The sequence below is a fragment of the Gavia stellata genome, chromosome 4 (assembly GCF_030936135.1).
Source record: "Gavia stellata isolate bGavSte3 chromosome 4, bGavSte3.hap2, whole genome shotgun sequence".
Taxonomy (NCBI): domain Eukaryota; kingdom Metazoa; phylum Chordata; class Aves; order Gaviiformes; family Gaviidae; genus Gavia; species Gavia stellata.
Window position 1 is genome coordinate 31,426,092 of NC_082597.1, and position 26,330 is coordinate 31,452,421.

Below are 26,330 nucleotides of genomic sequence, written 5' to 3' on the forward strand. Positions count from 1 at the left end.
GGGAGGTCCTGCTTGACCAACCTGATCTCCTTCTATGACCAGGTGACCTGCCCAGTGGATGAGGGAAAGGCTGTCGACATTGTCTACCTGGACTTCAGTAAAACCTTGACACTGTCTCCCACAGCATTCTCCTGGAGAAGCTGGCGACTCGTGGCTTAGACAGGTGCACTCTTTGCTGGGTAAAAAACTGGCTGGACAGCCGAGCCCAGAGAGTTGTGGTGAATGGAGTCAAATCCAGTTGGCGGCCGGTCACAAGCGGAGTCCCCCAGGGCTCAGTTTTGGGACCGGTCTTGTTTAATATCTTTATCGATGATCTGGATGAGGGGATTGAGTGCTCCCTCAGCAAGTTTGCAGATGACACCAAGTTGGTTGGGAGTGTTGATCTGCTGGAGGGTAGGGAGGCTCTGCAGAGGGATCTGGACAGGCTGTACAGATGGGCCCAGGCCAACTATATGAGGTTCAACAAGGCCAAGTGCCGGGTCCTGCACTTGGGTCGCAACAACCCCATGCAACGCTACAGGCTTGGGGAAGAGTGGCTGGAAAGCTGCCCTGCAGAAAAGGACCTGGGGGTGTTGATTGACAGCCGGCTGAATATGAGCCAGCAGTGTGCCCAGGTGGCCAAGAAGGCCAATGGCATCCTGGCCTGTATCAGAAACAGTGTGGCCAGCAGGACTAGGGAAGTGATCGTGCCCCTGTACTTGGCACTGGTGAGGCTGCACCGCGAATATTTCCAAATTGAACAGGACAAGAAATATTTCCCCGAACTAGGAGAAGTAATTATTGTATTGCTGTCCAAATGCCCCAGCTTTAATGAATTAAAGAATCTTAAAAATCTAAATGTGTCACAATAAGCCTGTTAATACTACTTTTCTTTAGAACACCTGTGACATCACAAAAATTTGTTGAATTTATTACGAAGAATGAGAAAAGAGAGGAATGTATGACAGTAAGCGGGTTTGCTCATAAGTTATAGGATTTTAAGATTCTTTTCCTCAAGGTGTAAATGATAACAACTGAAAATGGCTTTTTAGATGTAATTTTATTTATTTGCTGTATCCTATGGGGAATAAAACAAATAAACGAATGAAGGAAGTGCTTGCCCTTTCACAGCCATAAATTACTCTGTTCAAAATGATTTGAGTTGTAAAAGGCATAAGAGTGCTTACTGTTACTTGAGAAATTATCTTCTTTAATATATTGCTGTATTCTCTTTATTTCATGATCTTTTTTTGCTTGCTCTAGTTTGTAGTTTTCAGTGGTTCAGGCAAAGAAAAAGATGTTCTTTTTATTCTATTAGAGAACAGAAACTTCAAGACACATATTAGAGGCCACTAAATGGGGACAATATCAGTTTCTCATTTTCTTGCTGACTTTGATTATCTGGTATTGACTTATACTGGTTTGCTTCTGTCAATAAAAAATCCTGAGCTATTTAATTAAATCCCACATTGGCAATTAGTAGCTGTTATGGTAGCCACTTGAGAGTCACATGATTTCATCATGGCCACATGCTTGCAAAATCCACTTCCCGACCACCAAGTTTGATTGGATCTCTCCCTGCTCTAAATGTGAAATGAGAGGGTGCTGGATGTACTGGACCTACTTCATGGGACTTTTTTTTTAAACATATTATTAGTGTTTCAGATATTCTGGAAATTCATCTTTAATACATTTTTTCTGCAGTTTCTATAAAAATAATTCAGGAAACTGTAGTAAAATTTGATCAGTCCTTGTTAGGCATATTGCAACTGGCTTCGTATCAGCAATCAGATGGCCACCAGTTGCATATAAACTAGCAACACTGGCATTAGTATTTCAATATTACATTACTATTTAAAGTAGCTTAGCTTTGACAAGGGAAAGGATTCTCTCTTGCAGTTTAGAAAAAAAAAAGAGCTTTTAACTTTGCATAATAGTTTAAAATAAAAAAGAAAATATTAATGTTTGCTATAGTTCTTAATATAGTGCATTTCATAATACTTTATGACTTAGCCAGTATAATAGCTACTATTTCTTGCCTCTAGGTATAGACATGCGAGATGTAATATACTAAATGTTTGTAAGAAAATGTTTCTAATGGAACCTCTTTTTACACATAGACCTTCTTCATCATCTTACCATAAAAGTGTTGAATCTGAATCTAGCAAATCTACTGAAACAGTGCTTTATTTTTAAAACTTAAAATTGGTTTGGTAGGCTGCATAGTTCAATGACTTACTTAGATAAAACCAATAGATTAGATAAAAGGAGTATCAAGTGGTTCTCTTTTTTAATCCTAAATTTCGTTTACATCTTAAGGACTTTAGCCTTGTCTTTGCTTAATAGAAATGATGATTTTATTAGGGTCTCCAGGGACATTCAGAATTTCTGTGAAACTGAAGATTTGCTTAGTCCAGAGAGACACAAAAGTTTCAAAGATTGTTCTTGGAAAAATGATAGCTAAAGGCATTTAATCATGTTTTTCCCTGGACAGAAGATTACATCCAGCTCTCTTTTACTATGGATGCAATCATCCATGCATTCAAGTGCTCCTGAATTTATTGTTACATTTTCCTCTGTACAAGAGCAAAGCTGTGTTCCCAATTAAGATACAAGCTGGGACAACATGAAAGTGGGTGACATGGAGGTACATAGGAAATGATAGAGTTTGCAGTCATGCAATTTGTTAGGTGGAGATTTGTTGATTCTAGAGATGCCAGTCATCTTTACTCTAAGAAATTGGTCTTTATAGACTGATTATTACAGTGTATTAAAAATGATCAAAAATAAAAACGGTCAGGCACAACAAGAAAGCTGTTGATTACATGCCTCTTGCAGCAAAAGTAACGTTAAACAGAAAGAGAAAGAGTGAAAGTGACTTCTACTTAGTTCTTGGAATTTGTGAAATAGGAAGTGCAATTTAATTTGCATATGGAGGAGCATTTCCAAATTATCCTAAAATTAGTGCCTCCTTGAAGAAATTAGTAGCACTGTTAAACAGACAACTCCCTGATACATGAGACATGATAGCTGCCTTGCTGTGCGGTCTACTCTGCAGAAAGTTGAGGCTTCCCCAGCTGAGGAACTCTGAGGATCCTCTGGACAGTACCAGCCTTTCTACAGGCTTTAATGTCTTTTTTTTTTTTTTTTTTTTTGGGGGGGTGGTGAATTTTAGGGTATGTTGATGATTTAGTCAAAAATAGTAAATCACCTGAAAATCTGAAGCTACTTTTAGTACATGCCGGTACCAGCCTTTCTTTGATCTTCAGTTGGAAAGGCTACAGTATTCCAGGAACTGTATTTTCGTCATTTGTTCCAATTATCTGTAAAAGTCTCAGTTGTTGGTCTGCTTGATCATAGTTGATGTTTCCACAGAAAATGACACAGAAATAGTGTCCTGATCCTTTTTAACCTGGCTTATCACCTCTTTCTTAAGGCTTATTTCTCAAGATAATTTTCAAGTTGAACTTTCTTTTTTCCCTTGGGCAAGTCTATGATGGTACCAAGTGACTACTGATCAGATGATTCAGTTTTCCTTACTTCAGTCTGCTTCTAAGGACAGTAGTGTCTCTTCCAATATAACATACACAGCCACTGTGGATTCTTCTATAATTCATAGAATAGTATGAAGTGCAAGAAGAGTATATCAAGGACACTTCATTTCAGAGAAAATACTCATGCACTACCTGCAGAAACAGAGTTCCAGCATAAATCTTTAAGTGTAACCACTTCCTTTTTCTCAGTTTTTCTTGTTTTTTTCTATTTCAAACTGAAAATAGAAACCTCTAGTTTACTTAAACCTAACGAATATTGTGAAAAATGGAACTTACAGTCCCTATTAGCTTAATATAACCATACACAACAATTACAACTATAAATGACTACAGGCATTACATGTTAATTAACCTGGAGTAAAACTAGGCTCCATTGTCAACTAGGAAGTTGACAGTGACTTTATCACATATCTAAAAATGAGATAAAAATATATCTTTATTAGCCATGCTTTTTTTCATGAAATATCAGCCATTTCTAATGTTGGAACAGTTCTTGATAAATTTTGTGTATGATACTTTTTTACTATCTATGTACCCTGGTATATAAAATTAGTATTTAGGCTGGACACATAAAATCCTCTAAAAGCAGGTGAAACCCAAACTTTCCCTGGCACACCAGCTTCTGATATTTTCCAGCAATTATTTCTGCATCTCACAATTGTATCTGTGGCAGTGAATCCTCAATGTATTTTTAGTCTTCACTGCCTGCAGATTGCTCAGGCTTCACACAAAAGATCCAATCTTAAAGTACTTTTAGATGAAGTCCTTTTGACTGTGAGTAGTATAGAGTGACTGACTCATTTCAGATGTGGTCCCATAGAGAAAACATGGCATATGTACAGCACTGGAAGTGGAATCTAAACAAGAAAACCTGGGAACTGAGGTTATATTGACAGTTTTTAAAAAAGAGAAAAATGGGTGCTTTAATGATAGCCAAGAAGTCTTTGTTTTTAATGTGTTGTATTTTAATTCTGCAATTAATATTTTTAATCTACCTTTTTTTCACTGATTTTTTTCTTTTATTTATTTTCCGGTGGCAGTATGTTGTCATGGTTAGAACAGAGACAGTATACAACAATGCCTCTTGATGGCTGAGATGAGGTAATTTCTTCCACTGAGCTTAACAGCTTCCTGAGCAAAGCATTTTGAAGCAACAAAACTAGATATAACAAATGTATTATTTAGACAGGTTCTGCTACATTTTTTCTGACTACCCCAAGGGACTTCAGCTTTACTATTCTCATATTCCCTCACTCCCAGAGCTGTCATGTAATACAATGGTATTTAACGAATTGCATTTGGAAACTGATTCTACTCAAGGTCACTAAGATTTCAAACCCCGTAACCTATGCTCAGTAATCTACCTGCAGTTATTACTGCTCTCCTTTAGCATTGCAGTATAAAATGAAGGACTTCTGAGAACTTTCTGAGGAAAAAAAACCCCACAAATTATTCATGAAACTGGGAATAGCAGTATATTACTGTATACTGGTTCTGGGACAGTGAAGTCCAAAGGGAGCTTTGCCATTGTCCTCTCTAAATTTAGTATCAAGTCATTTAGGAAGCTAATTTAATGTCAGATGATGTCTTGCATTTATTTCAAACATATCTTTTGAACAGATGGATGTTAACAGAGAACATATTACATGATTTTTAAGTCAATATAAAAGCCTAGATTCTTTTAACCTAATTGTAAGCTTTGAACAGAGACACACAAATTAATTGCACAGTTGCCTAGCCTCCCTCTACAGTCAACGGAGAGAAATGAGGAAGACTGATACAGCTTACTACAGGTCTACATCACTGTGTCAAAGTCCTCTCTTTGCACCGGTTGTCTATGAAGCTTAGCATGATTTTCAGTTTAGGCTGTTGAGTTAGGTGGGAGAATCCAAGCTTGCTGAATTTCTCACAGGAGTTCAAGAGTATGTTGAGAGAGGGTCTAGTAAACAAACAATTCAATCAGTCTTCATTTAACCTCAAGTCTTATACCTAGAGGTTTTCTCAAACTCAATTTTCTAACTTTAATTTCCTAAATTTAATATATATTTTAAAGTTCTCCAAGTAATGTTAATACCTTGATCAGTAATCACTGCTGTCTTACATTTGCGTTTTGGACATCAGAGCACTTCAGCACAAAGTATTAATTGCCAAGTTAAATAAGTCTTTTTCTTATGTCTCACTTCAGGAATTGAATTATGTTAATTTGGGGCTATAAAAAACCCTGAAGTGCTTGATTTATTATCCCTCCAGCATGCAAGCACCTCTTTTTTTGGTCAGAGCGATGTTCATGTAGGCAGTCTCTCTAAAGAAGGTGAGATTGCAGCATGTATTCCAAATACAGAGAAATTGTTCTCTGGCGATTGCCAGTGAACGTCTCCTATGTAAAACTAAGTATCCTTGAATTAGGAAAAAATATAACAGTATAAGCCAAGGATAATAGTAACAAGAATCTTTGAATCTCTCTCTCTTCATCCACTCAAGCAGCTCTGAATAGGGTCTGCATATGATTCCTTTTGTGAGTACTTTTCCATATGCTTCAGTAGATGTTGGATCATACCAATAGGGTTAAATCCAGTGTCCATTGAAGCAAATGAAATTATATCCCTTAAATCTAATAAGCTCTGTGTCAGGCTTGTAAATTTTACAGTAGTCTGCACTATATTCTAATAGCTGTCTGAGTCTAATGCCTGTGAGGCAATTGGCTGCTCACTACTCATATTTTGTCTTACATAAATGGACAGGAGATTCAAGACATTTCTGAGGGAATGGATGTTCCTCCTTGGTTGCATAAGGCTTTGTTCTGGTAGATAAACAAGTTCTCGAAACAAGTTCCTCAGGTCATCAACATTTCTTAATGCTGAAAAGAATTTTTAGTAGCATTCAAATTTCTGTAACAGAAATCAAAATATTTGAGGGACTTTGTTGTTATTTTTCTTGGAAAACCTAGAATTCTCCTAAATATTTTCCTCCTATTTTTTTTCCTACGAATAGTAGTATGTTTACCTAGCACTTCAGTCAGTACCATGAAAAACAGTGCCTGTGTACTAGTGACATTCATAAATCTCATGTATTTGCTGCAAGCTCTTCTGTTTCTCAGATAAGTCATGACAAGTTCTGGTATTGTTACATATTATGCCTATTGGAAATAATAGTCCTGATCAAAAGCAAAAGGCAGTGCAATACTAGACTGTCTTCTACTTATGTCAGAATAATAATACTGTTAAGCTTTTCTGCTCATACTGCTCTATAAATTAATAGTTGAAACCAGTAAGATTCAAGAAGTGAAGTTTGACATATACATATTTTAAGGTCATACATATTTTAAAATCTTCCGTAAATCTGTTTTGGGGTTGATTTTTTTAAAAAAAAATCTCTTATTTTATAGAGGAAATTACATAAATCTTAGGATCAGATTCAGGTGTCCTTATACATGAAGAATAGCACTGGTTTACAGGAACAGTCTTCTCAAATTTACTGCAACTAACTTTCAAATAAGTTACTAATCAGTTTGAGGAAAGGTTCCAGACTCCAGTAAATGTTCAAATTACATCTGAAACTAAGACATTAAGAAATTCACAGCTCAAGGTGGCTCTTTATAAGCAGCATGTATCATAATTTAAAAAGAACAAGAGATATATATTATTGGCTCTGGGTAGCTTTGTTTTCATTAGGAAACACCAATGGCAAGAATTAGTTTCTTAAAAAGCCTTAAACATTATAATCATAATCAAGAAATTATGAAAAAATTACCAGGTTTTAATTTTTGTTTTTCTATCACTGTCCCTGGTTTGTTTAACAAAGATACTCTTATTTTTATTTTGACATTTAATATTCATTTGTTTTGTTGTCATCTAATTGACTTTCTGTAGAATAACAAAAATAATTTTGAAGTTTTTGTTAGCAAGCACATTTTTTAAAAACTCTGCACGTCAAGTGGCTTATTTATGAAAAATAAAGGGCACTTCATACTTCTGAATATGTATTTTAAAGACAGTTTTTATAGTACACTTTGAAGGCTGAGGAGTTTTCAGAACCCTTACTGTAATCCTTGCCATACTCTTAAAATAGCAAAGCTATACAAAAACTAACACCCAAGCTTTCCCTGTGGGTGAGATGTCATGAAAAACTTGTTGACTCTTGACTGATACAATGTGACACACTCCAAATCCAAAGAGAATTTTACACAGAAATGCCGTAGCTCATCATGTTAGTGTCTCTGTCAAACAGAGAAAAATTGAGGCTTCATGAGCTTGTTGGTTACCTTTTCTGTTCAATTTATGGCTCCCTTACATTGTAACAGTGGCATTTGATAATGAAGAAGTTGGGGGACACAAACTGAGTAATTAATGATTTTGTAGCATTCAGGTGGATGATGTCAATGTGTCATAATCTAGGAGAGAAAAGGAAAGAAAAAGTACTTGTGATGGCAGAAATTTTAACTTTCTTTTTTCAGGAGAATAATAAAAATGCCACTATTTAGTGATGAAAAGGGCCCATGTATCAAGCATAAAATTATCTGACAAGCTGTCATCTGAGCACTATTTCTGACATGGCTTTAGGATCCAATCACAACTTATTTATAAGCTATCATTTTTCATTGCTTACAAATAATTCTAATGAGCATGTTTCAGAATTTTGGTATTTTAAACCCCTTTCAAAAAAACTCATTAAATAGGGTTTAATTTTGACATGGCTCTAAGTAAGAAATCTCAAATGATAATCATCAGATAGGCTCAACCTTGTTTGTGTAGCAGCAATGAATTTAGTTAAAGTAAGATACACTTTGACATAATAGAGATTCTGATATCTCTTTCTCAGTAGCTTCATGTCTATGACACTCAACAAAAGGAACATTTTATATGTGTTTTGTACTACTTTAAATGAATACGTATAATGTACTAAAGAACGGTAATTGGGAGACTGAACTTTTTTTTGATTGCCATAGCTTTGAGCAGATGTTGACTTTTAAGAGAAAGTCTCAATTTCAGTGTACGTATATTTTCATCAGCTCAAGGGCTTGGTTCAGCATTTTCAGAAAAGAATATTAGTGGTTAAGAAGTGTTGATAGTAATGCCATACTACAGTGAAGTAAGATCTTTAAATAGAGTCATAGGGGCAAGGCAAGAGTAAGTTTTACTTAACAGAAATTGAATGTATTATAGCATCAACATTTGAAAACCAAAGAAGCGTTAGCGCTTCTTTAAGCACTAAAGCTAATAACTGAGGCCAGCTGAAATATTATCCCTGGGAATAAACCACTTTTATTATTTTCTATTTTCTGATATATTTTCTGAATAGTTCTATAGCATATACAATATATATTCTAAAAATTTCATGTTTATTTCATCTCTCTTTTGAGGAGAATCTCAAGTTTTGTTTAAAAAGCCTTACTCTCCATGATTGAAAAGACGACCACAGCAATTTGCTTTCATTGCAGTCAGACAGGTGAGATGGCTTTCCTGAATCTAGATGAGGTTAAAGAAAGTAACAAGGGGGATAGGACATGCCCCATTAATCTCAATCAAGGTCTAATCTAGGGTGGTGTTCTGTGGCCAGAGAATTAAATATTTGTTCAGATGCCACAGAATTTAGCTTTTTTGTTGGGGAATTCACCTTCTAGCTGCACTTGGAAATTAATCTGTCTTGGAAATTATTTCTGTATCCCTTGTCATCCAAATTCTGCTTGTGACTACGCCTTGCTCTCCAGTCTTCCTCATAAAAGAGTGTTTGGAGATTTATAGTGGATACCCCTCCCCCTGTATAATGGAGCTAGGCAGCAGAGTCTGGGAACTGGAGCTGGGTGCTGCTCTGCCCAGCAGTGAAGGAAGGTTGGTGGGATCTTCTGCCTGGGGAATGCTACCAGCCAGCAACTAGGAAGCACGCATGGGAAGGGTAACAGGATTGCCAGAATAGCATCAGAGGAGAAGTCATTCAGGAGTTGTAGCCAGACTTACCAGGGAGGAAAGCATCAGGATCCTATCCAGATATGATCTGTATATAAAAAGTTCCTTACACAAATGTGTACTAGAGAGCTATGCAACAGCTGTGAATTAATTTCTGCAGAGATTTGGCAGATCTATGAAGAAAGGTGATGTAAAAGTATTCTGATTGCAGAAAGAGCTGCCTTGCTGTAGAACATCGAAGGTGCTGCATTGGACTCTCCTGTTGCAATGGAGGCTAAAAGTCATTCTTTATCAGTAGAAGTTTGAAGCTCTTGCCCACTTACTTAATGTGTTAGTACTAATTGGGAATGTTTTCTGTTTGCAGCTAATGCTCACTGAATTTATATCATTACTGAAGTTTGGGGAGGAAGTCTTTCTTCTAATTTCAGGATGCAGGTTGTTCAAGCACCCTTTAACTCCCATCCGAAGTTTTGGTGCTAGCTACATATCTACAACTTCCTTATTTTTTTTCCCAATTCTCTTGAGAATCTGGCCCTGAATTTTTTCACTTTTCATAAGAACCACACTTTTCCTTAGCATTAGATACTAACTTCCATCTTCTTACTTGCTGCATTTAGAGTATTGTGATTTTGGCTCATGATATGTGTTTGACTCATGGTTAAAATCACATTCTCATGCCTACTAACATGCCACGGTGTGGCAGCCTGCAGTTTGAGTCATTCTTCAGATGGGTAAATGGTGCATACCACCAGATGGTGAGTATTCTGAGGACAAGACAGCTTCAGATTCACCTCTAGCTGTATGTGGCTCCAGACAGTATGGGGACTTAGGTTACTGTGGGAAATTTGGAACAAATCATGGAAGACTTTCTTTGCAGGTTTGGGGGTGCCTTTTGTCTATTCAAGAATAATAAGCATTAAACTCCTTGAACAAGAGTACACAAAATATCATTTTGGAAACAAGAATGTATAGTCCTTACCAAGCTCAGACTGGGTTGCTTAAGCTGTGTGGTAGTGGGAGAACAAAGATGCTACAAGGAGGTTGCCAGACCTCCATTGCAAAGCAGTTGCAATGGCCGTATTTCCATAGCCTTTACCTATAGCTGACAGAATTTTAGTACTCTAAAGCAAGTAAGAAGATGAACTATTCGTAATGGTCTCATTAAAATATGGATCACTTTTTTCATCAGCTTTGAGTGCTAAGATCCTGAAGCAGAAAAAACAACTGAGTAAACATACAAAATTATATTTTCTCCAGAGCAGACTGATGAAAATGTATCAGATTGTGCTGTCTGCACATGTCACTGCTGCTGTCTCCTCAGCTAATTTCAGAGACAGTACTTGGATCTCCAGGCATTGTAGCAATGGTGATGGTTATGCAGTCTGCTGCTGACCAAAAATGTGATTTCTGTCCCCCAAAACACTGAGGTACGAAATAAATGTTGGATTTGCAGCATATTTTGAGTAAGATTGTATTATAAAAGTAAGAACTTAAAAGGAACTTTACTTTCATTGATTTTCTTACTGGAAGTGAAAAGGCTCCATGTAATGAATTAGTTTTAGTGGTGTTAAATTTTAACATTTAGATCTTTCACATCCTAAATGTACTAATCCTTTTCCTGTACTGATGACCTGGCAGTCCTGTGTGGTTATATCTTGCTAAAATAGCCTAATAGCTACATATAATCTGAAAAATTGAGTAATTTAAAGAGTTAATAAATCTGGATCATCAGCTCACTGGAAATTGTATTCATTTTATTTTATATTACTTAATTTTAATGATGTGCTCAAGTGTTTTACTTGAATATTTAAAGTTCAGCACATGCTTTGCTGAACTATGGCTTGATTATGACTATGAGAGACTATTTTATTAAATATGCAGGCAATTGAATTCATTAGTCTTCCACTACTTTCTTGCTCATGCTGTATAGCTTAAAAGCAAGTCTTAATATTTCCTTGAGATAAATATAGCTCTTGATGGTAAAGTAGTGTATTAAATCCAGTTACTGTATTTGGCTAATGAGGAAGGTAACTTTCTATTTTGAAAGTATGCAATCTGTGACTGCTATTTGGTTTATAGTATCCTGTCTCGTTATGTGAGGATACTAGAGAGCAAGTGGAAAACAGAAAAAAATGGTGAATATATGCGAAGAAGAATAACAAAGGTCTTGAAGAGTGCAATGGGAGAACTGGCTCTCTACAAACTGTTTTCCCTGTGTCCTGGTGAATCTGGGACATTTATGTGCCTTTGGAAGATATAGCACAGAACTTTGAAGAAGACTGTACCCTTCTGAATAAGGAGACACAGTGGCCAGTAGAGGTTTCCTGGGGCATGTTAAATGGCAGAAGGTATCTCTGTTTAGGCCAATTAACTGGACCTCTAAGGTAATGGTCAGGAAGCTCATATGTGGCCTCTTCCTGTCCTTCCTAGTTTTTCTGATGTCCCTATACTGATGTGGAGCTGCATCACCCTGATTGCTGGTCTCCTGCCCCTCCTCTGGATCAGTCAGCTCTATGTGGGCTACCAGGTACATGGGTCAGGTCTGGAGACTTGATCCATCATGTCACTTCTCTATAGAATTGCCTTCTCCATAAACATGCATGCTTCCTCACTGAGGCAGTTCTCTGTGAAGAATTAAACAATCATCTCACATGTGAGATCTGGCCTTGTAGACTCAGGATTGCATAGAAGAACTGCAACAGTCTTTGATTAAGGATATGAATCTTATTTTACTTCTGATTTATTTTCGTGAAGTCTCTTTCCTCAGCAAAACTGGTCATGCCATTATCTTAAGCTGATCGGGAGCTAACTAAAGAAAAAAATATGAATAGGAGGAGGATTAGTTATGTAGGATGTGGAAAATATATTCATAAGTATATAGTGTCAATTATTTAATTGTAATTTCTGTTACAAAGTGAAAGGATAGCTATATGATTTGAATTATACCAAGAAGCCTTTTATTTTGACAAATGTCACAGTATCATAAAAACACAGAATGCTAAATAATAGTAAGATTGACTAGGGAAAAAAAGAATGTTTTGGAGATAGTTTTTTCCAAGTAAAGTAAAAGCTGGGTTTAGTACATTTAATCTCTTCTCCATAGTTTCAACAAGAATACAGAATAAATCAGATAAAGACAAGAGATGAAGTATTTAAGCATTCTTAAATTCATAGCTATTATTATAGCTATAAGGGGGAGAAAAATCTTTGTATATATTTAGAATATTTATGTGGTTTTTTCCTGGTAAATCAGCTTGGGAAGATTAGTATACACAATTATCTTGATGAAATTTACCATTTTATATGAGCTCTAGCCATCCTCACAAAAAGACCTCTATTAAAAAGTCTTTTATAATTTTAATAACATATCATGCAGCTATTTAATGACATTTTGATATCCTATCTGCTCATTGGATATTTACTCCCCATTGCTTTTCATAGCTGATATTGCCAACAGCATGTTTTCTTTAAGTCAAACTGTTTCTGTATGACATTTTAGAAGAAAATATAAGCAAGACTCACAGTAGGATGTTTTTGAAATATTTAGTTAAGTGGAATAGTCTATTGAACAGTTGTCTTTTTAAGGTAAGAGAAAATCAAAACTATTTTATTAACAGTATTGCAACAAGCTCATTTGTATCAGACTAAAATTGTTGAAATGTATGATAAAAAAATAGAGAATCTGTGAGTAGGTTGACAGATCTATTTGCTGAACATACAAGCTATTGTCACTGAAAATTTCTGAACAGTTCTCCTAGCTTTAGAAAAGGCTTGCTTTGCCCAGTAACAGTTGCAATATCATAAGGTGTTGTACCATTTTGTTTTAATTAAGAGGTGTTTTTTCACCTATTCCCTTGAATTAACTTTTCTGGCTACTGCTGGCCTTCTTTACTTTGTCTTTTTTTTTTTTTTACCTCAACATTTGATAATTACTGCAATGTGATCTTGCCTGACAGCCAGGTATGTGCCAAGTAAAATCTAAGTTAATGAACTTCCCCAAACAGCTGGGGTCTGCTGCTCCCAATGCTGTCCCATCACAGTGCTCGCTGTTGGAGCCACTCTGGCTGGAGCTGCTCCTAACAGAGCAGATGAGGCAGCAGTGGGATGGGGCATTCTCCATGATACCCCTTAGTGTCAATATTTCTCTAAGTTCATAAATAGCCCTAATTTTTGACCTATGAGGTGAGGTACTTTTCTGAGCTTTTGGAAAGAGTATGAATTACCTAAATTAGATGCAAGAGGTAACTAGTATGTAGGGGTTTTTCACATCACTTGTCTTGAAGAAGAATTTGAGTCTATCTAGAAATTGAAGCCTACTGTTTCCTTCTGGCTGTAGGACTCCCTCTTTCCTTTTTTTTATCCTGAATAAGTCTGAAATGTCATCTCTCCCAGCTTGCATGCATATGATCCCTGGCACAGTCATACTTCCAGAAATTTGGTGAAATTTGATCTATCTTCTTAGCATGTTTGCTCAGCTTTGCAACAGTAGCCACTCGTCATTAGGGCCTGCTTTATCTGTGAGTGTGCAGTGGAAGCAGAGCAGGAATACACCAGGGCTCTCCCCTGTATTCCACAGAGCATCACAGTAAATCTCCATGGCCAGAGCAGTGCCGGGATGCCTCTGTCCAGCTCTCCTGGAAGCACAGAGCACCGCAGAGAAGGGGTGATGCAGCAGAGGGCATGGTTCCATTTGCTTGAGTACCAGCCCACTGGGATGAATTGGGTTTGTGGAGGAGCGGCGTAGTGAGAGGACAAGTGCAATCCCTGGGTAGTGTGTGAGCTCTCGGAGCTGCTCTGTGACTCCTTCCCTTGTATCATTGCACTGTACTACTGCATTTGCCAAAGCTTTAGAATGAAACTCTAAATTAATCACATGCAATGAAACAAAAACGGAGATCAACTCACTTTGTAATGTACAGCATTTCTGCATAGTGTCCTAAGTATTCAGTCAAGAAAGACAATGCACATAATCAATATGAGTGTAGTAGGCTGAAAAATATCACTAAGCCTGACATTCTTCTGACTCTGTTGGCGCTGATACAATACGTTGCTGAACAGAAATTCACATTGAAGGCTTTTATGTATTCCTGCATAACCGATGTGCGTAGATTTAGGATATAGCTAATGCTTTCTAGGTGAGGATAATGAATGTGTTTTAACAATTGTTTCCTGCCACTTGATTTATCAATTCTTAAAATATTGAACTGCAAATGTATTACTGCTTTTTAATATAGGGCTCTTTCATGAAAGCTATTAGTACATTTTGTTCTTCTGTTGAGTTGCATGACTTAGTGACAATCCTATTTAGTCTGGGAATTTTGTGCATCACCCAGTGAAATATTAAAAAGCTTTTAAATATTAAATGACACTTACTTATATGCAGCATGCAAAGCACATCATGCTGTACACTAAGCAAATTCTTTCACCATTTTTATTACTGGAAATCTAAAATAAATAATAGATTGGTTTGTAAATCTTTTTGTAGACATAATAGTTCTGTTAATCATAAGCAAGAAAGAATAATTTCTAAGAATGCTATAGTTACTGAAGAAAAAAAAGTAGTAGTGTTGTGTTATATGCTAACCTCTATTTTAAAAAGGTGTTTTTAGAAAACACAGAAGAAGAAACTGGGAAGGAGTGAAGAAGTTAATTAGCTATAGTGTCCCTTTCAATAATATGTCCTTGACAATTCCAAGAAAATACATTGAGATAGGCTTCAGCTTATAAAATACTTGTACCAAACCTGTTACTGTGTTTCATTTAGTCAATGGCATTGACAGCTGATTTCTTCATGAACTGAATAAAAAATACACTACTTTTTACTGAACTGCTTTAAATCTGCATTACTTTTATGAATGTAAATTATGGTTCAACATTAACTAGTCTTTGCACATCTAACTGTAGTAAACTCTCATATATCAAATATACTCTATTTTCAGTGGCCATTTCCTTCCTTTACCTCTGTTGTAACTTTAGGTTTAACATAGGCATATAGACATGATAGAAGAAATGAGAATGCAACCCAGTTATTTTGATGTTTAGTACATTACATATTTTCAGTTCAATCAATAACCTAAGCAATGCAGTGACTGTTCACCTCTTCTGATATGAACAGCTTAAATTGCAAAACCACGTTGGATTGGAGCAGTCGCAATTGTTACACTCATTTCAGACAACTACTGTGTGCTAACATGCAAATTTTATTCATTCTGGGAATCATGCATTGCATTTGAAATATATTTCTCTCTTTTACATCTTATTTTGTGATTATGTCTGTGCATATATGTGTAGAATATACGCATTCCATTTGAGTGTCTATTTATTTTCACTGTTTAAAACTTTCTTAAAATAAAATAATTGTCATTTATGTATTTTCAGATTGTTTGTAATATATTTTCTATCTAAATGAACGCTTCTGAATTTGGTAACTTTAATAAGGACCTTTACTGTTTGTAGCTCTGTGAAAGAAAACACATATGGGACATTTTATCTGTAGCTGGATCTGCTGCTTCAGCTATCAAACTAATGGAACCATAATGGAACACTTACTAACAAAATTAATGGGCTGCGTTCCTTTCTTTGTCACTAGATCTGTATGGTTCCATTAGGTCTGATTTGTTCAGGGTCGAGAGGAAAGGATGATGAAGACACTAGTATTTTGCTACATAGTTGAAAGGAATCTGTCACTTTATTTGTATTCATGAGCTAGTTAGCATCTTGTTATGCCAACCTTCAGTAAGCTGATATAAGTTAAAGAACATCTGTTGTGGTATGGTTTTATTTACAAAATAATTTATTGATTCTCATCTTTGTGTTATTCTTACATTCATAAAAGAAGGCGGTCAAGGATATTTGTTTCTTCTGCTATTGTTCATTATCCCAGATACTTCTACTAGAGGAAGTGGTTTCTCTGGGATTTTACTGTAATCCACAGGATTTTATTTTTATTGAGCCTTTTTCCTGCTACTGCACTTGACAGTAGTTGTTTCAAAGTTCAACCATGTACAGAAAGTGAAATGTAATAGAAATCATGTTTACTTTCTATTAAAGTATGGATTTTTTGAAGAGACTAATTTACTGGGAGAATTCTCTGTGAGATCATTTTACACCTACAATCTAACATCATAACCCAGTGCAACAACCTTTCTTAAAGACAAGCAATCTAATTTGACACAGATAGCTATCCCATGCTATATATTTTTGTTAGTATTATAGCTGGAACACTACATAGTTGCCTAAGCGTTTCTATCCTGAGGTTTTCCTTGAGATTTTGGGGGCTGAACTATTCTAGAACTTTTTTCTCTCCTTCCTCATTAGCCTGGTCCCTTTACACACAGTTTTGAGCCTCCACAAAAATTTGGCATTCCCAATCTTCCAGAATTTCAGTATAGTCGAACTACAGCTAATTGGCTAATAGGATATAGGTAGCAGGGCTATGAACTACTTGATGTGGAAAAATTCATTAAAGCTGTATGTCTGCTCAAATGGTGCCAGCTGTATGTCTGCTCAAATGGTGCCATCTATAAATCACTCAGGATTTCTCCATATTAGAGGATTTTTTACCTAATGTATTGGCAACTTTCAGAACCTCTGTGGGGAGTAGCAAGTATCCAGTCAGCAAAATATAGTCTGAATAGACCTCTATTGCTACAGAATTACTCCCCACCATCCCAAATGACTTCATGTTACGAAACAGAAAATTTGAGAAGAAAATTTTGAATGCAGCTGATATTCCGTAGTGCTGAGCATGTGAAAGGCTGTATATAAAGCTTCTTTACTAATCTGCATATGAACAAAAAAAAAATGTAATGAGACTGTATTACTTCAAAGAATAGGAAAGCATAATTTGAAACACTGTGATTATTTGTATTGTTTTAGTTATTTTTGCTTGACAGAATTTTAATTTTTTGTGTTTGCACATTTATCATTGGCCATGGCATTTGGAACACCTGTGCAATATTGCTAGAATATAACTCAGGTTTAGAAACTAAAGCAAAAGTGACTCTTCAAAATGAGAGGCTGATATACGCCTTTAAAATAGTGATTTTCTAGCTGTTGATGAAATTTCTCAAGTACACAGGTTATAATCTGTGGCACTTGTAATTTAGTTCTGTTTCTAATTTGTTAAGTAGCTATTATTGTTCTCTTCCAGTAGTATTTTAGAGGATTTGCACAATTTAAACATCTATTAATGAGACCAGGAGACAAAATACAAATTAATATTGAATTTTTTCTAGGCTTAAACATGATGAAACAAGATCATTCTTTAGATAGTATTTTTTAATATTTCTTCTTCAGAAGAAGTATATTTGTGTTCAAGTACTTATTCAAGTACACCTTCAGAGAGGATCGTTGTGTTGATCCAATGTTAAGGGTTATTGTTGTGCTTTATTATTATCTTCCTATTACCTTTGCTTATTATTATCTGCTGTGATTGATCTAGATATTCCTAGATTTCTTATGTTATTTCATACTTTATAATGAGATTATTACAGGACCTTTTGTCACAAAGATGCAAATGTTTCCTGTATATTTCATGGTTTTATTGAAATAACTAAGTTAAATTTCAGTCACAATCCCCCCAAATCAAAATACATTATAATAAAACAATAAAACAGTCTATTAAATTTTCTTTTTTCTGATTTTGACTGTATTTTTTTTGGAAGCAGAAGAAACAGTGAAACCAAAATGTGTTTACTAAGATTTCATCAAAATCACCATTTTTGTTTAGGAAAAATAAGAAAAAAAATACTGAGTGAGGGGAAAAAAGATAATCTTTCTGTATTTTGCACCACTTAAGAAGAGTTCATGTAGTCTCAATTAGAAATCCAGCAATAATGTAATGTTATGGTCAAAACTTTGTTATAAGCAAAAGGGTGAACACACCTGATACAGAAAGCCACCAATTCACAGTTAGTTGCATTAAAGTTGTAACTTTTTACTGTATTTTACTTAGACTGTGTGGTTTGTCCAGCTATGATGATATTACCAGTCACACTCCAAATTATCAAATTAATGCACAACAAGTCTCAGTAAAAGTATAGTTTAAAAATGTCACACAAACACTTTCAAGTATGTACCCTTTTCTCAGTGTTTATGTTGCCCTTTTAGGTCCTAAGGTTGGCAGCACTCATCCTCCTCAAAAAGAAGGGAAAAAGGTGATTTAGTGAGTTGTTAGCACCCTGAATTCTTCACTAGGAGGACTGTGATGTTGATCGTTTCTTCTTCCTTACTCTCAGTTCCATTTGGGACTAATTTAGTACATTTTCTAACATGGCTTTTTGCCTTGTTCTTTCTTCACTGATTGGCAACATTACTTTTTATCTGTATTTATTATATATTTTGTTTTACGCAGTTAGTACATTCCTTGTTCTTCCTAATTTTTTTTTCTGTTTGTTAGCCTTAAAATCTTTTTGTCCAACTTCACAGCCATTATTTTTTTTTAAAGACCATTGCTAAGTTGCTTATAGGCCTGCAGTCTTTATTATCCCATTTCTATAGTCTTGTAAACCACATTATTATGTTAAAGCCATAAATATTTCATTCTACACAGAATAATTACTTTTTACTTTGTATGTAAAAACTTTGATTATACCACAAGATTATGAAAATGTAAACAAATATAAGGCATGTAAGGAAAACTGTAACAAATTAGGCAGTAGTCACCTGATCACTAGAGAAAATTTTGCAGCTGAAGAAGCTAAATTAAAACCCCAGGAAAGCAAGGAAAGTTCAGACAAAGCCTGAGAAACTAACCTTGAGGCCTTGCAGAGCTAGTACAAGGTCTACAGCTTGTTGTTAGCAGTGGCAATACTGGCTTACAGGGCTACAATAACAGCTGAACAAGCATTCTTGCATTGTTTTTTGTCTCTTTGTCTTATTATTACTTCTAATTAGCAAATTGTAAAGGCCTGGGTTTTTTGGTTCTGCATTGCTGTTTTTCAGGTTATATTCAGTGGTGCTGTACTTTCTTGCTTTAATGTTGTTATGGAATTTGAAATCTTGGCTGTTTAAGCCAGAGCAAAATCACCAAAGGTTCAAGGAAAAAAGAAGTGAAGAGAAATCTGTGGGGAATGCATCTAATGTAAAGTGAACTCACAACTAGGAGCAGCAGTAGCTGAATTTAGCAGGTTGAGTAGACTTTACATATCCTGAGAAAGTTGAGAATAGCCTTGTTAGGGTTGCATCCTTACCTGGACTTCTTCTTTTCTTGAAATCTGAAGACCTGGATTTCCATAGAAATTTTGGTGTGCGCCACTGCGTGCTACATCTATACAGGATTCTTGCACAGTCTGAATGCTTCTTTTACCACTGTGATTTGGGATTAGAAAAGGCATCATGGTAAGAGACAGTGAAGGTGTCAAATGGCAAACAGACAAGAAGAGGTGGAGACTACAGTCTGTAAATCAATGGGTATTTTAAAATTACTTATTTTGGAACCAGGAGAAGTGACAGTACTAAAAGTCTCTATACTAATAAAGGTGCATTTATCCCAACCTGTTAGGACAGAATGAGCAAGATAGTTGTAAATACCACTGCAGATAGCACTATCAGGCTTAGGCTTATCTTTCCCTAATGCAGTGCCAAAACTAATCAGTCTCCATACAATTAACATACTAACAACGAGCAGACTCTGAGGAAATATGCTTTTATCACAGTAACAGTGTCAAAACAGTATTATTCATTCAAAACTTATTTTGCAGATAAAACTGCTATGTTAACAGAATGACTTCTCAGTTGTTCAATTAAATATTCAAAGATTTTTTTAAAAAAAGAATTAATGCCTAAACAGCTCAGGTTAGGGAGAATAATATGGATTCAATTCAACATAGCGTCTGTTGTTGCCACAGCAAGAATAATAAATAGATCATAATGTAGAAATAAAAATCAACTATTTAAATTGCTGGCATCTCTTACTCATGACTGTAAATGAAATATTTTCCTCAAAGAATTTGTGCCTGTAAAGTAATGATTTTTCTTACAGTTAAGACAGTGTTTCAAGGGAGTGAACTTATTTGCCTATGTAAAGAGAATAAATAATGTCTGTAACGGAATTGATTAGTCTCTTTTTTAATAGATTATTTCAGCGTTTCACTGTTGCTGTAGAAAGTTTAGGCTGTCAGTTCACCTTGTCCATATCTAACCTTGATGAGGGTAAACCCATTAACAAGGGCAGGTTATTCTCTGCGTACAATTTTGTTCTTCCTCAGTGAAATTCATGGCTGCTGTGGTAACTACAGAATAATAATAGGCAATAAAAGTTATTAAGGTTGTTTGCAGAAGTCAAATATCAAGGTGCTTTTAAAGTGAGCCTTTAAGTTATTATAAAAGAAGCCCTATAGCATCAGTGTAATTTGTTATTTAGTAAAGACTTCCATCATCCAACAATACCCGCTTTTCCTTTTTAACACTAGTCATGTTGTCCTGTAAATCAGGTTTATAGGAAGGATATTTCTTTATTAGTTTCAATTCAGATGATACTCAGTAGAAGTAATCCACTGGGCAAAATTAATCCCAGCCTCAGCTTCAAACAAGTTTTGATTCATTTATTATATTCTCAGTCTGTGTGCAGACCTCCTAGTGATATCAGTAATAAGCCATGCACTGAGAAAAACACAGAGCTTTGAAAACGGGATGTTATTTGTGTTTGAGAAGAGTATTTTAACATTTTTCTCTCTACTAATGCTGTCACATTTTATATGCAGTGGTGGGGTTTGGTATGGTTTTATGTTTTGGCACCAGCCTGTAATGTGTGTGCCATCATGCTGTATACTCAGGGAACAAATCCCCATGGCAATATTACATTTGCAGACCACTTTATGGGATAATTAAGATAAAGGATATTGTGAATTCCATAAACATCCAACAAACTACACAGAAGTATGTCAAGACTTAAAAAAATGTAGATAAATCCTATGAAAACGGAGTTGTCACTTAGCAGCCTGTCCTTTGCTTAAATGTAGGAAAAAAGCTGCAGTGGATCAGGGAAACAAGTGATCCCTGCAAGGGATCAAGCAAGTGAAATGTGATGCTAGACTGCAATTTCAGTGATCTACTTGAGATTCTTTTAGATATTGTGGGTTATTAAGTAACCAAATTATATTCAAGTAATTCAGCACCTGCTTCATCAAGCTCCAGATATGGAATTAGATACAGACCACTTCATCTTCACTGATTTGATTATGTAGTAGAGAGAGACTGGTGAATATACATTAATCCTATGAAATTAAATCAAGAAAATTAGCTGAAGATATTCCTAGGGGCCTATTTGGTGTCTATTTGCATAAAATGTTGAATTACCTGCTTACTGAAATCAGGTTTTTTTGTGATGAGTAGTGGAATGGAACTGAAGAACTAAGTTTACATAAAAATTTAAGCAGGAATGTATGGGTTCAAACCAGAAATCCATTTAAGTCCTGGCTCTGACAACAGCCAATACCAGATCATTAGAGTGTAAGAGCAAAACAAGTATATAATTTTTCCCTCAGTGTTTCCCAATGTGGAGTATAGAGACTACACTGTTACTTTGTGTTCAATTATGTGTGATGGACTTTGCTTCTATTATTATTTTCTGAACCAGTTTGGTTTTTTTTTTTTTGGTGTCTTCAGTATCCTGTGTAATGTATGCAAGTATGATGTAATCATGCACACTCTGAAGAAGCATTTCCTTTTTGCTGGCTTTAAAAATTCTTTAAGATAATGTCATCTTATGTTTCCTCATTCTTATGAGAAATGATGACATAATAGGCAAATAAAGCCTATGCATTCTTTATCCATTTTATAGACTTCTGACCCTGTTGTCTCTTTAGGAGTCTGAATTATTTCATCTTTTCGCATATAAAGGTATTCCAGTATTTCTAACCATGTTTTTGTCCTGTTTGTAACTTTTCTATTGCACTGGTTACTTTCTAGTTGGTGGGAAGCCTATTACTTGCTATTGTCTCCAAAAGAAGTCTAAACAAATAATTTAAGATGCAGAAGTCTATCCTGCAGGCTTTTCAAATTAAGTGAGATTAACTTCATGCTAAATTACTTAATTTCAATGTTAAGTATGGACATTAAAGGCCTGTCTTATTATCTCAATCTGAAAATGTGACTGTTCTATTCTCAATTATTCTTAGTCTAGCCATTTCATACCATATTTGAAAAGAACCTCGTTTGTAATTTTCTTAAGGTTTTCTAAGCAATTCAGTTTTATAAACTATGCCACCTATAAGTTACTAATTTGTAAGCAGTATCAGTATTGACTTCTATTTTGATTTATTGAAGTAAAATATTAGTGAAGTAAAACAATATTAAATAATAAGATGGTAAAACATGTTTACAAAACATATGACTGAAGTCTAACTAGTCCTAGAATGTCAAAAATATTTGATCTGTAGATGTGTTTCAAATAATTCTATCAGAAATACTTTTTCATCCTCAGGGAAATATTTACAATTCACAGTAATTTCCATTTTTGGTTGGAGACAAAATGGAATTTTGAAGGACAATAATAAATAGAAAGCACAGCATGTTTAGGAAAGCCACTATCTTGGTGTGGTTAGCCTACATATCTCAAATCCGAGACACGCATTCTGTTTAACTTTTTCAGAATAGATACTTGAACCTTGTTCTGCTGTACCCAGAATAACTAATAACCAAAAGCTTTCACTGGATTACAGAATGCCTCACCTCTTTTGATGAGATGTTTTTCTTGAACCTGAAAAAATATTCTTAGTTCATGTTTGTTACAGCCAGTGCATTTCAGCAAGCTGTTTTTTGTTCCATGAAATGTTTTATCAAAAAAAAAAGAAATTTTCACTAAGGCAGTTTTTCTTTACCTCTCAATACATGCACGAGACACTCCTCATGCACGCAAAGTTCTCTGCTTTGTATTCTCTCATTGCTCTAACAAGTCATCATGTGCTTTGTACTTTCCACATTTTATTTTATTTGCGGTATTTAATAATCTCCCTGGTTTATATTTTGGTTACAGGTTTCTCTTGGACTTCTACATGCTCGAGCTACTCATATCCTCTGGCCTCCGCAACGCTGGCAGAAGTTACAGCCAATGCTACCTCCAGAGCGCAAACCACTCCAGAGAGAGCAAGAGTGATCTAAATGTTCAGATGGAAAAACACTGAAGTGAAGTTTAACCAGGAAGAGTTGCAGTGGTTGTACCATCACCCATAAGAGCTTTGCCAAGTGTGCTTTAAGATCAGATACCATATCAGCAAATACATGCAACATCTTCATGATAAAATGCCACCTTAAATGTAAAGTGTTTTTTTTGGTTTTGTTTGTTTTGTTGTTTGGTGGTTTTTTAAAATCTCAAACAGTACTGCATTGTGCATTATTTTGGTTTGAAATAATTGGTTGTAGGTTTGAATGTTCAATTTTTCTGGGAGCAGTAAAATGCTTGACTTGTTATGTCTGTACCTGTGCTAACCTGGATAAGAAATTATTAAAAACTTCAATAAACTATTTTAATCTTTTACATTCAGCTTGTTTCTTTAGTAACTGAACGGAACCTTTATTATTATTGATTACATATGAAAAAAACCCCGAACATGTAATATGCTTTGGATTGTCCTATAATTTCTAATACTGAAGAATCAGTACTTCTATAGCTGAAAAGTTAATCATATATATAAGTTTTTTTCAGAAAGCTAATGAGATTTTTTTCTTTTAATGCCGCTTGTGTTTATTATTAAACTGAGTACATATTATTATTTTTAATTTCTCTTTCAAGAGTATTTTATATAAATGTTCCTTGTATATCTTGCTGAAGTAGATATCCAGTCAAAATATACAAATTATATTGCAGTATCTGAAGGCAATGTTTCATTCATTTTTCAAGTATAGTAAAACATTGTTAGTACTGATTGCCACATTTCTTTGAAACTATGTAATTAGATTATAAATACTATACAATTAATACTATAAATATATAATTAATATTATAAATACACTCTGTGAATATGCAGTAAAACTTCTGCACACATTATAACTTGAAAAATGACACATTTCCAGCTGCAGATTAGTGTGAACCAGATTATTTTCATATTTATTGAATTTTACTTCAGCTAGGATAATGCTTTAAATATTTAACAGATCACACAAAAGATGTTTAAACATTTCAGCTAAAATCGTGCAATTATCAGAACTTCAGACAAGATGAAAATAAGTCTATAGCTCTTTGAAGACACACATTTGTGTATCAGTTAGATGATCGGTTCAATCACTGTGAAAACTCTCTATTACTGTCTAACCTTCCTAAATGCTCCAGGTCGTTAGACTCTATGAACACTTTACTGTCTATGTGTGCCATGATCTGTCTTTGTTCCAAAAAGCTGTTCCATAGGTCTCTGAACTCATCTTAGTTAAAACTAATGCAGTTTGTTTGCATGTTAATTGCAGTAAATTCACTATTATTTTGATTGGCATAGGATGATTGAAAACAGCAGTTTGCAATCTTTTTTTCTTTTCAAATTAATTAAGAAAACTGAAATGAGTTCAAGAAATTTACTGCAGTCATAATTAATTTTGGTGACAAAGATACAAACACACATCCATGAAAGGAGAAAGAAAGAGACAAACATAAAAAGAAACGGAACAAAACCAGATTAGATCAGCTTTATTTCTCTCAGTTGTTCAGGTCTTCATTTCCCTTCTTTCCACTAGTTCAGTCCCTCCCTCCTCCTCCTCCTCTTGAGTATCAATCAGCCGGGCAGAAGTTCTTACATACATTGACAAGCTAGAAAATTTGGTTGGCTGTTCTGATTCACTGGTACATATTCTGCAAAACCAGTGCCAGAGAGTTAGCAACAAAAACAAAGGCATTTGTTCCTCAGTTATTATCTTAATTATACTTTTCTATTCATGTTGTCTGAAGATACAGCCAAATGCGTCTGCATCAGCTACATTTACAAGAAGATTCTTTGAGGTTCCTTAGGATTGCAGACCTTATTTTCCAATGGAAAGAAAGATCCAGAGATGTGTGGGAATAAAATTACACATGAGGTAGAACCAAGGGCTGCATACAAGCTCTGAGGGGGTGCCAGATCTTGCAGCCCAACAGAGGTGAGGCTGCTGCAGCTCCCTGTACCCAGGTCCATCCAGCAGCAAGGCCAAGCATGCATTCCCCCTGGGCACACATGCACACACAGTATGTTACATCCAAATACATGTGACTGGCCACAGACATCAGCATAGACAAACCCACTCGGTACTCACATAAATACTAGTGGCACCAGTGACCTCATCCTGTTCCTCTCGCTGGCTGATCAGGGTAAAAATACGTAAGTGGGAAATATATACAAACATATACAGCGTGGATGCCTCCAACATCAGACACCCATTTTGCCCACTATACAGAATCCTAGTCTCCCCATTTGCTGGCACCTGGACAAACAAGCCATCAGACACCCTCAGGTGGATCCCTCCGGTAACTGGGCTTAGACACCCAGTCCATCCAGGTCTGTCCAGTAGCTGGGCCTGGATCCTCACTCTCCCCATGCACACACAAATGGGTCTCCCAATCGAACTGCAGTTTCAGCAGCTGGATGGGACCCCATGATGCCTCTGTTAGCCAAAACCATCTGTGGTCTTACCTCTAGGGACACCCTCACCCCACCCTCCAGGACATATGCCCCACTCACTGGCTGATCTGGCTTGGTGCTGGCCAGTGTCATTCACTGACAGCGCACCCTCATCGCACCCCATACTGGCACTGCAGGAACATGGGCCTCCCACTCCTGGGCCACCCCAACCACTGGCACTCAGACCCTCCCCACACATGCACACAGCCCAGGGAGCTCCTCATCCAGGAAAATCACGAGAAATGGAGTTTAATGAGAAGATGAGACAGACTGCACTGATCAGGCTCAGGCAGCGACAGACCAGCACCCGT

General features: G+C 35.8%; 1 protein-coding gene across 2 annotated transcripts in view; it reads left to right on the forward strand.

Annotated features, from left to right (window-relative positions):
* Positions 1–23,908, forward strand: part of IMMP2L (inner mitochondrial membrane peptidase subunit 2) — a 485,257-nt gene extending 461,349 nt beyond the window's left edge. For both annotated transcript variants that reach the window (XM_059816789.1, XM_059816790.1), the window contains one exon: positions 23,415–23,908. In XM_059816789.1, coding sequence (XP_059672772.1) covers positions 23,415–23,534 — 120 coding nt within the window. In that variant the 3' untranslated portion in view covers positions 23,535–23,908. The remainder of the gene's footprint in view (positions 1–23,414) is intronic.
* Positions 23,909–26,330: the final 2,422 nt, after the last annotated feature.